The 12,092-nt window shown below is 42.0% G+C and overlaps 2 protein-coding genes across 2 annotated transcripts in view; both read left to right on the forward strand.

The window, feature by feature from the left end:
* The window catches only part of LOC309697114 (protein NLRC3-like), a gene marked incomplete at its 5' end in the record, with an annotated part of 43,054 nt that extends 42,015 nt beyond the window's left edge, over nucleotides 1-1,039 (forward strand). The window contains one exon of the mRNA XM_082518771.1: nucleotides 40-1,039. Coding sequence (XP_082374897.1) covers nucleotides 40-578 — 539 coding nt within the window. The 3' untranslated portion in view covers nucleotides 579-1,039. The remainder of the gene's footprint in view (nucleotides 1-39) is intronic.
* LOC309702423 (protein NLRC3-like) overlaps nucleotides 1-12,092 on the forward strand; it is a 226,620-nt gene that overhangs the window by 77,806 nt on the left and 136,722 nt on the right. The window lies entirely within an intron of this gene.

Raw genomic sequence — 12,092 nt, forward strand, 5'->3', positions numbered from 1 at the left:
CAATAACTGCAGCTGGATTGTGTTTGTTCTCTCCATCAGATTCCTGTCAACTCACAATCGACACAAACACAGTGAACACAAAGCTCCAACTGTCTGACAACAACAGGAAGGTGACACGTGTGAAGGAGGTTCAGTCATATCCTGATCATCCAGACAGATTTGATGTTTATCATCAGCTGCTGTGTAGAAATGGTCTGACTGGTCGCTGTTACTGGGAGGTCGAGTGGAGAGGAGACGTTTTTATATCAGTGAGTTACAGAAGCATCAGAAGGAAAGGAGACAATGACTGTGTGTTTGGATTCAATGATCAGTCCTGGAGTCTGATCTGCTATAATGATGGTCCTGGTTATGTCAGGCACAATAACAGCTACACATCCATCTCCTCCTCCTCCTCCTCCTCCTCCTCCTCTGTCTCTAACAGAGCAGCAGTGTATGTGGACTGTCCTGCTGGCACTCTGTCCTTCTACAGAGTCTCCTCTGACACTCTGATCCACCTCCACACCTTCAACACCACATTCACTCAAACTCTTTATCCTGGGTTTACAGTCGGTCGTGGTGCCTCAGTGTCCCTGTGCTGAGTGGAGTGTAAAGAGTGTCTCCTGTTACAGAAACACTCTGACTGTTGAACAGATAGTTCAGTCTGTACATGTCTGTCTCTTTCACTCACAAACACGTTTTCAGATTCATGGATTCAATCAGTTGATGTTTGAAACTCTTCTAAATGATTCCTTGTAAACTTCTTCAGTCACAAACAAACAGGAAGTGATGTCACATGTGTTCCTGTCCACACAGCAGAATGAGTCTATTGCTGACAGTGATGTACAAACAGAGTGAGCATTTCTGAGGCCCAAAATAAACTGAGTAGTTCACTGAATGAACAATGGACTGTGAGCTCAGTTCCTTCATCATTAGTATGGATTATATATGTATATGTATTATATTAGTATCATATATATCAGGTGCTGCTGCTTTCAGTCATTGTGCAAATGTGCTGTTTGTAAGCTTGTAAAGCTGCAGTCAGCTGAGACTGAAGAAGTCACCTGATCAGTGAGCAAACGTTTCTGAAAACGTCCAGATGAACAGAATCAACCTTTTGGGATCAGCCAGCAATGCAGCATCATTGTTGTTCAGCTTCAGAGGTTTGCAGGAATGAACTGATGACCAGAAACAGCTGCAAAGTCCAAGAAAATACCAGCTGGAGTTCAGCTGCATTTGAAGAAGTCAAAGAAAAGTAAGGATGGCAAAGGGCGACGTTTTCTTCCAAAGAGCTGCAAACATGGTCGACGCCTCATTAGAAGAATCATCTGGACATTTGTGAGGAACTCTAACCAAGAAAGCAACGTCACACAGATCCAACAGACAGTTTCCATGACTGCAAGTGTTGAGTGGAAAAATGCTACATTGCATTATTGCATCCTCTCACCACAGGAGGCACTGTTGGCACCACTGATTGCTGATCAGCTGTTCTCTGATGATCTGATTGATACTGTGAATAACGGGACTCACTGAACTCTGTGACACAGTGAAGATTACAGAGTTTAACTTCACCCTTTAAGACTGACCACAGAACCAAGTCCGCCAGAGCTTTTGTTATATTTTTACATGCTGTGGAGCCATTTGTGGGAGCATTTCAAGTTGCTATACATCAATACAACTGTTATAGCCCTAATTTTAATAATATGTATGCATTAAGTCCATAGTAACTACATAAACTGCAAAAAAAACCTCTGCTCATCCATCTCTGTGTGTATCAGGATACATTTGGCTCATAATACACAGAAAAATCAGAGTTATTACCTGTAATAAATGTGAAAGATTCCTGCAGTGATAACCAGGCAGGACTGAAACACATCCAAGCTGTCACCACGGTAACAGCAGCGTCCATCCACAGGTGAGGGGAGGAGCAAAAAGAGGGACTTTGACCATTTTATACTAAAAACACTCAACTAATGTTTCTAATATGAAACAAATAAGCCCACATTAATGTGAGCGTTTATTAAATAATAATAATGATGATTTCCTCCTGATCTCATTTCCACAGCAGAGAAAACTGTGGTGTATATTGAGGTGGAGGGTGTGGTCTGTGGCTCAGGTGTAGAGTGAGGGTGGGGTGCACCACAGCAGCCTGCTGGGACTGCTGAGGGTGGAGGAGGGAGTGATGATGACATCAGAGCTGCAGCACAGAGACCAGTGAACACACAGTCTGTTCATCTTTGCATAGATACAATATACAGCACAATATTGAATGACAGACACGCTGTGGGAGCTTCCACAGATCTGACGTCAGCATCCAGAGTCCTCCTGCTGCTCCCCCCTCAGAGCCCCGTGATCAGCACCAACACATTCAGTTAGATGACAGAGTCCAGCTGCAGCTAGAATCAGCTCCCCTCTGTGAACAACAGCACAGCGTCAGTGTTTCACACTCAGTGAAAGGAGGAAACAGCAGAAGAACACCATGTGTGCTACGTTTCCCAGGACACACTACAAACTGCACAAATACAGAGCAGCACGTGGAAGGACCTGGAGCTGCATTTACAGAGCTGCAGACAGCGTGATGTCCTGTATGGACAGGTGGAAGGAACCAAGTCCTCAGCTGGAACACTCGTGTTTGTCCACAGACAGGAAACACAGCAGGAAACTTCCTGACAGAAGTGCAGCTCATGGATAACACACTTCCTGTCAGTCAGAATGAGGCTGCAGCCAAACACAGAAAGGTGTTTTTGTCCAGATGAGCCCAGAGAAGAAACACGAGTGTTCACAGACATCAGAAGCTCAGAGAGGTGAAACATGAGGTTGGAGTCCTCGTCAGCATCCAGAAGAGCTGCTGTGAAACCCTGAGTACTCATGACAGACTCTGATGGCACAAACACATCATGATTCAAACAGAAAGACAAACATGGAGCTCCTGATCCTCCTGCATGAGAACAAGCTGACATGAGCGCTGTGTCTGAGAGTGTCTCCCTGTCACAGTGACAATAACACAGCTGCTGCTCACAGTCATTAAACTGACCTGAGGTCAGCTGTGCTCCTTACATATGAACCATGTGACCTCACATCAGTGCTGTGGATGACTGTAGTCATAGAAGAGTAGAGCTGTAGCAGGTGGTGTGAGGAGGAGGTGGTGTATTCTAGTTAACGCAGTACTGAAACACTCCAGCAGAGGGCGCTGTTAAGTCCTTATTGTAACACAGTTACTGTGTGCAGTTAGACTTCATACATAATCTGCACTTATTTCCATCAGACATGCTGTCAGGAAATGATTGGTTTCTATTGATTCTACTTCCTGTTGACTCGTTTGATGACAGTGAAACAATCACAGCTGATTGTGTGATGATGTAAACTGTCACTGTTACATTCAGTGTGTGTGACATAATGTTAGTGCAGGCTGATAACAGCCTGGTTCTGTTAGAAACACATGAACGTGTCCATAGATCAGTGTGTGTTTAACATGAGAGCTTCAGCCCTGCTGATGTGTTAAATAAAGACATGCAGGAAAACTGATGAGACTCTGAAATAACTCTTTATATTTATAATGTAACTCTGCATCAAAAGAACAACAAAGGATCCCAGACAGGTTTCTGTGAACAAAGACCATTCTGATGTTTCTGTGTTTCTAACACTTTGACATTATTAGTAAACAGACTGCAGTGAGCAGCATTTATAAAGAGCTTCTATATAAAGATATGACAGCTGTTTGACAAGTTTATCACTCTGTGTTTGGACCTGATCAGTCCAGCTGTTTACTTGAAACATGTTCATTTACCTGTTCTGTTATATTCATGTTCTTGTCTCTGTTGAAAACACATTTTAATGTCCCTCAGATTTTTCTCCCAGATGAATAAATATAAAAATGACACAAACTGACTGCAGCTACTTTTTGTCCTTTCTGTCAAAAACCTTCATGTGACTCATGAGAGACACGTTTCAGCTGTTTGTGACAGATCAGAGGCCAACAAGTCATTTATAACACTTTCCATCATTGTTTAAAGTTCTCAGTGTTTCTGTGTTGCTGCGTATAGGATCTCCCAGCATCATCACTGTGCTGTCCAATCATTGTGTGCGAGGTTACCCTTATAGTGCGATGTGTGTTTGCACAAAGAGAAGCATGTGTGTCAAATATAAATAAGCACAGAACAGAAACAGCTGCTCGTTTCTTCTGTTTAGAGTCAAGTTAGTGTTTTGTGTCTTTGTTTGAGGCCTGATGTCGAGCAGAGGTGTGTGTAACTGCACTGCTCTGTTATATGTGTGAAGTGTGTGCTTCTCTTCAGCATCATCTTTGTCACTGCTGATTCCTTTGTGTCATCATGTGTTGAGAAGAGAGAACAGTTATAACGGAGGAGCAAAAGGAAGCCCTGAAATCTGCATCAACAAGGAAGTGTTGGCTCACCAGTGATCCCAGCAGAGCCACTGGTTTGGCTCCAGTTGTTCTAGATTCAATGATGTTGTTGCTACAGATACATGTCAGCATCTTTATTGAATTTAATATGAAGCAGAAATGGTGTCATTAGGAGAAGAAGAGGAGAACAAGTCCGGCGAGGAGGCAGCAGCTCTTAAAGATGAAACAGCAGCTCAGCCCTGAGCTCAGAGAGCTGCACATGAAAAAGCTCCTCAAGCAGATCCTGTCAGAGGTTTGTCATCAACAGGAGGAACTGTTCACATCATAGGATGAAGATGCTGTCAGCTGGATGAAGAAGGTTATTTAATGCAAACGTTCACACTGAAGTCAAATTGTTGTCGTGTTGAACAGATTCATGTACTGATCGTCTCCAGAATGTTAGAAGAGCTTCAATGAATCATTAGAAACAACTTACAGCTGCACAGCTGTGTCAAACACATCTGTGTGTCATTGTGGGATTGTTGTGTTTCTACATGTGACACACGTCTAAAACATGCACACAATCTGAACACAAACAGGGACTCATGTGTTCCCACAGCCAGATGCTGAGAGCCATTTCCTTGTAGTCCTGTGTCTACATACATGAACCATTAGATGTTATTGGAATGATTGTCAGCTCTGATAGTTTCATGTGTGTTTAGCTGGACGCTGTTTGATCCTCGACATGTTTAAAGGTGTCCAGTCCTGAGACACTGGGGCTGGAAACAGCTGTGATGTCATTGGACTGTCACACAGACAGAAGTGCATGAAGTGAGCAGCCGAGGAGCCGCTGATGTTTTGGATTCAACAGCATTTGAAAGGTCGACACAGACACATTTGCACACAGAAAGCTGAATCTGTCATATGCCACAGTGAACTCACTGTTCAGTGTTTTTCAGGAAGCTTCTTAACTGCCTCTGCTGCCAAACAAGCAGCTGATGTCCTTGAGAAGAAGCTGAAGAAGTCTTCAACAACAAATACAGGAAGTGGACTTTCAAATACTAGATTCACTTTAGACTCACAGAGAAATGACTCAACCAGCTGTGTTTGACTCTATGAAAGGTCAGTGTGTGTCTGCACACAGACTGTTGTGTTGGACTGTTATTCAGTTGTCTGCTGAATGTTTTCAAATGTCTGCATCTCAGCTGTGATGAGGCTGGGGGTCATGGGAGGCCACCGTAGCAGCCTCTTCAACATCATGACATCATCATAAATGCTGCTGGACTGTCTGATGGGCTGACGGTGAAAAAGCCGTCGGGAAGGAAACAGAAGACTTTTCAGAGGCTGCAGCAGATTTCTTTGATTCGGGGCCTTTTTCAGCTTTATTGGACAGAGCAGTGAAGATAAGTGACAGCAAAGCAGAGAGAAAGGGGGCGTGGCCCGGGTCAAAGCCAGGCCAGCTGCTCTCCACCTCGTGGTCACCTGCTCATCCTAGTGAGCTCCACCAGCAGCCCTTTCACACACTTTACACTGTCAAACACTGTGTGTGGACCTCAGCTAACAACAGGCTACATTTAAGTCTGGACTACATGCTTTTATATTGTTTTTATTCCATCAGCAGCTCAACATCATGAGCAGCTTTGACATAAAGACATCAAACTCAAGCTGACTTTAAACTACTTTTAATACAGGGGCTCAAAAACAACAACATCTTTATTATATATCAGGACACAAAGTCATTTCATCTCAAAGGGAAACAGCTTTATTTGGAATAACCAGCACTATCAACTGGTTTGGGATCTCCACCAGTTTCATGTCTTTGCAGCTTCTCCAACAAAGTTCCTGTAAAATCAGCATGTTTGTCTTTATTGGTTTGATAGTGATTGATTATTCAGTCCCAATTTGCTGTCATCTAAAGAACAAAATGATGTTTCTATGAGTCACAAAGCTCCAGATGTTGTCGGCTTCACAAAGAAAACAAAGAACTTAAACACAAAGTGTTTGGAGCCAAAATGTTCCCAAGCTGCTCTTTTTGAAATGGCAGAGGTACAGTGGTGTCTAACAGCACACTGTGGAAGGCAAACATGTTATTGTTGGATGAAACTTCATGAATCCTTTGTAGATTTGAGCTGTTGGAGCCTTTCTTTTCTCTTCAGGTGTACAGATGCTGAGGAGGCAGGTGAAGCAGGTGGAGCTGTTGTGATGCTGGCAGAGGGTGTGTCTTAGTAACTCTGTGAGGCAGAACTGGATCCAACATTGTGGATGTGTTGATGTTGGAGCCATTAAGAGTCTCTGGCCACACTGTAGGATTTCCCTTTGATCCACTGTGGGGGCATTTTGGAGTCTGTCAGTGAAACTCTTCATGTTTGTGTTTGACTCCAGTTTATAGAAACAGAGAAATGTGTCATGCTTTTGTTCGGCCTCCACAAATACACACATTTGTTCATTGGTTGGACTTTTTGGAAGGAGACACATTGAAAACCATGTTAATAAGATCTTGTTGTTTCCTGTGGATCCGACACAGAGAGTGGACTTCAGACAGAAAGCGTGGAAGAGATTTTAGAGGCCGTGTGTGGCAACAGGAAGTTTCTGTGTGTTTGCTGATCTTACATGTGGAAAACAACACGTGATGTTTGTGAAGTTCTACAATGATCATTGTTCTCACAGCATTTTGAGTGGGAACAGTTCAAACTGGGAGTAGTGGGAGTTATTTACTGATTGAAACAAGCTGAATGTTTCTGTGACCATGAAGATCAGCAGCTCAGCTGATCAATGAACTGACATCTATCAGTCGTTTCATGAGATGAAGTCATCAGCAGACATTTGTTCTGACTGTGTGATGAATGTCAGAACGTCAGGGCTCTGCTTTAGTCACTGCTTGATGATCATTGGCTCATTGTTGAATCCAGGGCCCAGTCTGACCTCTGACCTTTGCTGCAGGTCTTCTGTGTTATCTCCACTTTCATGTCTGATCTTCTGCTGTATCGTCCAAAATAAACATCTGGATCATTTCCAACACTTCAGCAGATCTTTAGTTTGGGCAGTGCAGCACAGAATAACACATATTGTACTATACTGCCCACTTCCTGATCTTATTGGATCTGTGTGTGAGGTTGGTGAAGGAAACACATGTTTACTGAGTGAGTCGCTGCCATTAGGAACTAGTTTTTATATCACAGCCTGGAAATCACACAGGACCATTTCTGCAAGTGAAAAGTCGTCATTGGAGGAAAATGATTGTGTAGTTTGTGCGACTGAAGAATTGTCCCAACTACATGTGCTGCTGACCCTTGACCTTTTCTTTAGGTGCACAGAGGAGTCTGTGGGAACATCCAGAACTGAGGCATCTTGTGTACAAACGTGTTCAGACCAGATGTCAAATGATGTCAGATGTCATCCGTGAATGGATGCAACTGTGGATCGTTCCAATAAAATGAGACAGTTTTGTAAGTACAAGCCCACTACAACCCATCATCAACATTTTAAATTACATTATACATCTTCACTGATATAAAGCACCACTATTTTAACCTGATTCACTTTTTCCACCCTAACAGTTCATTCCTCAAATCAAACAAGATATTTGACCCTAAAAAAATGCATCAAGAAATAATTTTGTAATAAAATATTTATTCTTCAACTTTTACAAGTGAAATCAAACAAGTGTGTTTAAGAGTGAAACCAGAGTGGAAGCTGCTCATATAGAGTCCAACCCAGGCTAAAGTAAGCTGAGTAGAGCAGCACCATCAAAGTGTCGGCTCTCTGGACACGGTGCAAGATCGCCATCTGCAGGACAAAACTAGTTTTTCTCGCCCTCCTCGTCAACATCAAGATGATGTCATCGTACAGCAACTGATTCCCTGTCCGTCTGGAACAAAGCATTTACATTAAAAAAGACATTTACAGAAAATACAAACACCAACAACACATCTCATCATCACATGATATTTTATTATTTATTATATTATATATTTTTATTGTACCATCAACATCAACAAATACCAGCATATTTTCTTTGAGATTGAGTAGAGTGGACCTTTCCCTTGGTTCACTTCCTGCTCGCAGCATCAGCTGACCTCTGACTTCCTGGTTAAGGTCTCTCAGCATTGACTGGAATATCAAATCGGACTCACACCATGTTCTTGTAATGTGGTCATGTCTGTCCGCTGTTTGAAGAGCATCTCTGGCCTAAACACAATAGGAAGAACAACAACACGGCTAAAAAAACCAACACATTTCCATATTAGATGAAGGGCACCGTAACTGGAAATGGTAACATTCATCTGATGCTGCTTTGGATTTATCTTCTGTTTTAGACCAACTTTGATCACTTCGAGCCATCTTAAGTCCGTTTGTTCTTCTCACTAACATCTCGTATGATTTCAGATCCCTGCTGTTCCCCAGCTGCCCTGTAGGTTTGTGCTTTGACCTCCAGAGGGCGACAAATCAGCACAGACAGAGAGCTCCATTCAAACTTTGCTGCCATCAGGAATAATTCTTCAAATATAATCATCAGTGTTTGAGCAGTTATGATATCAGGGACAATCTAGACATGTGTGACAATACTGAACATGTCACATGACACACCTCAAACATCATGTGATCCACTCTCAGTCTGCACTTTCATTCATGACTTCAACAGGTTGAAATGAGCTTTGAAGAAACATTCAGTGAAATAAATCTTTCATGGATTCATGTGAGCAGCAGATGAACTTTACAAAGAATCAGTGGATTTATCTTCTGTTTTAGATCAACTTTGATCACTTCGAGCCATCTTAAGTCCGTTTGTTCTTCTCACTCACTAACGTCTCGTATGATTTCAGATCCCTGCTGTTCCCCAGCTGCCCTGTAGGTGGCCTCAGTGTGTCTCACACCATTTACAGATGATTACAGGTCGTTTACAGTTCAAACAGGTCCAACATAAGAAATATGCAGAAAATATCCTGCTATAACAGTTTGGGTCAAAGTGCAGATGTTCCAGATGTTCTGAGTCTGTCTGTGTTTCATGTTAACATGTAGATGTTGGACCAAAGTGAAGCTTTTTGATGTGACAGCAGGAATGTGAAGTGTAACTCTGAGCTGTAGGAAATGAAACTAAACGGACTTTTTCTCCTTTATTTATAGGAAAGTGTAGGAGAGCAACAGATGAACAAGCGTTACTGTAACAGGAAACATCAGAGGACCTTTATGTTCATCATCATCACTGTTTCCTTGTTCTGTCACAAACACACAACACTTCCTGCTCTCTCTCTGATGGATCTGATTGGCTGTTTCATTCACAGGAGGTCAGGGCGTCACACAAACAGCTTTAACTGCACAACGACACACTTTAAATCATCTGCAGACAAACCTGTGTGTTTGATTTATGAAGAAATAATAAAGACGTGTGTACAGCTGTCCATGAAGCAGCTTCTCACACAAACTCTGACACTTCAGCCACTTTAATTCCTGCAAAGCTGCGTAATAAAGAGCTGTGACTGCTATGAGCTGCTGATGATGACTGCATGAAGCTCTCAGCTGAAGCTTCTTTCATTTATTTTAATGTTAATGTCGCCTTTTTAAGTCTGTGTGAGGATTTTAATGACACACATTAAAGGAGCTTCTTTGATTAGAACCAAATTCATGTTGATTTTCAGCCTGAAATGATAAAAACTTTAATAATTCTGTTTATAATCATCAACCTGGAGACTAATGAAAAGTATAATAGTGGAAAAAAAAGCCTTTATTATTTGAGTAATGCCTGAATCTGCTCAGAGACGGAGACAACACAGAGGTGTTGATGACAGTTTGACATTAACTGAATTAAAAACAAAGTGCTCTTATTGTGAAAATCTGCCTCCTACTTCTTTAAATCATTTTTATGTATTTTTTAACCTCACAGTGAAACATTGAGGCATTAATCTGACACAGTTTGATCAGCAGCTGTGTTTTCACTGACGTTTCACTTTGATTTGTTCAGACTGAGCAGAGAGGATCGGTTCTCTGTGTGCGCACTGCTGAGAAACACAAGCTCATTTCTGCTGTTTCATGAAAAGTGTTATGGAGGAACAAGAAGTTCAGCCTCTAAACTCTCAGCGTGAGGACTGAGTGAAGAGTTTCAGAGCAGAGAGTTTTGGCTCACAGCTTTTAGCGTCTACACAAAGAGACGATTACGCACTTGATCTGAGAACATCTCCACCTCCTACAAACAAACTCTCCTACGAGCAGCTGTCACAACCACAACAGGCAGAAGACTGGATTTCTTCAGGTCAGATTTACTGCAGTTTGCATAAATTGTGTGTCACAGACTTTGTAGTTCACATTTGTGTGACTCGTTTAAATCTTCTCCTCCTGAAAGTGAAACTCTTACAAACACATCAGGCCACAACCTGCTGCAGGTTAATGATTGATCTGAAGGCAGCTGACCTTTGAGCAGGAACTTGTGAGTCTTTTATTGTGTTTAGCACTGCCAAGTGCTGGCCTCTGCTTCCACCATCACATTTACACTGGTAGGTTCAGCACTGCTGCCTGCTTCAGACTGAATCCAGCAGCACAAAGACACAAGTTAATAAAATCAGCATCTATTCCTTTATCACTGCTTTGTTACAGAGGAGAACAACGCTCCAGTAACGCGTAATCCGATTACTTTTTTGAAGTACCGAGTAAAGTAAGGGATTACTATTGCAAAAACAGTAATTAGATTACCGTTACTTTCCCGTAGGAACGCTGCATTACTGCGTTACTAAAACCGTGATTTTTTTGCGAGAATGTCTCACGACAGTGACGTAAGCGAGTGCGACGTTAGTGACAACAGCTGTGTGCAGATCAACAATGGATCACATATCGAGTGCAGAGAGAGTATGAGCGTGCAGCGTTTAAAGCGTGGAAGTACTGACCTTACTTTGAGTTTGATTCCATAAAAAGTGACAAAAACATTAGTGTCCGCTGTGCGTGGGAAGAAAACTTCTTTTTACAGTGAAAAAACCCCTAAACTTCCAACAAGCACCGAGTAGCTACGACGTAATGGGAAACTCACAGAGAAACTCGCGGATTCTTCCACTGACCGCGGCACACCTGCACCAGGGTAAACCTCCGCCTACCCACTCCTGCTTTACAGGTGAAAATAGAGCAACAGGACCGCTGAGTCTTTGACTTTATTTATTTTCTGCTGTGTTTTACTTGCATCTATTTGAAAGACTGAGTGTAAACACAAAAAATATTTTATTTTATGTGCTGGAATGTGCAGAAAATAGGTTTAAATGTTAAACTAATTTCTTCCAGTCAGAGAATGTTGCAGATAATTAAATGTTTGCTTGATGCATAAAGTTAAAAGATTAAAACTAATAAAACAAGTTTTAAAAAGAGACTTTTCCATTTGATTACATTTTGTATGATGGATTATGCAGAAAAAGTAGAATTGGGCTGAAAGATCTATCGCTTTATCACCTACTCAGGTTGGAAATCGGGTTTTTAAAAAGTAACTAAGTAACTAATTACTTTTGAAAATAAGTAATCAGTAAAGTAACGGGATTACTTTTTTTGGGAAGTAATTAGTTACTGATTACTGTTTTCAAGTAACTTGCCCAACACTGGACAGAGTGTTGGCTTCATCACCGACACACGTCACCACATCAGGAAACAGCTGGTTCAGTGAGTATTTAAGGTTCACTGCAGACAAACTGGAGAAAAACGAATCACATGAAACATTTGTTACTGGTTTCTGACCTCGTCGTAGAGACTCACATACCTGTGTTCTGCTATCAGTGTGATCACATGTGCTGGTACAGTTTGCCAGGTT

The sequence above is a fragment of the Aulonocara stuartgranti genome (assembly GCF_965226115.1).
Source record: "Aulonocara stuartgranti genome assembly, chromosome: 3".
NCBI classification, from domain to species: Eukaryota; Metazoa; Chordata; class Actinopteri; order Cichliformes; family Cichlidae; genus Aulonocara; species Aulonocara stuartgranti.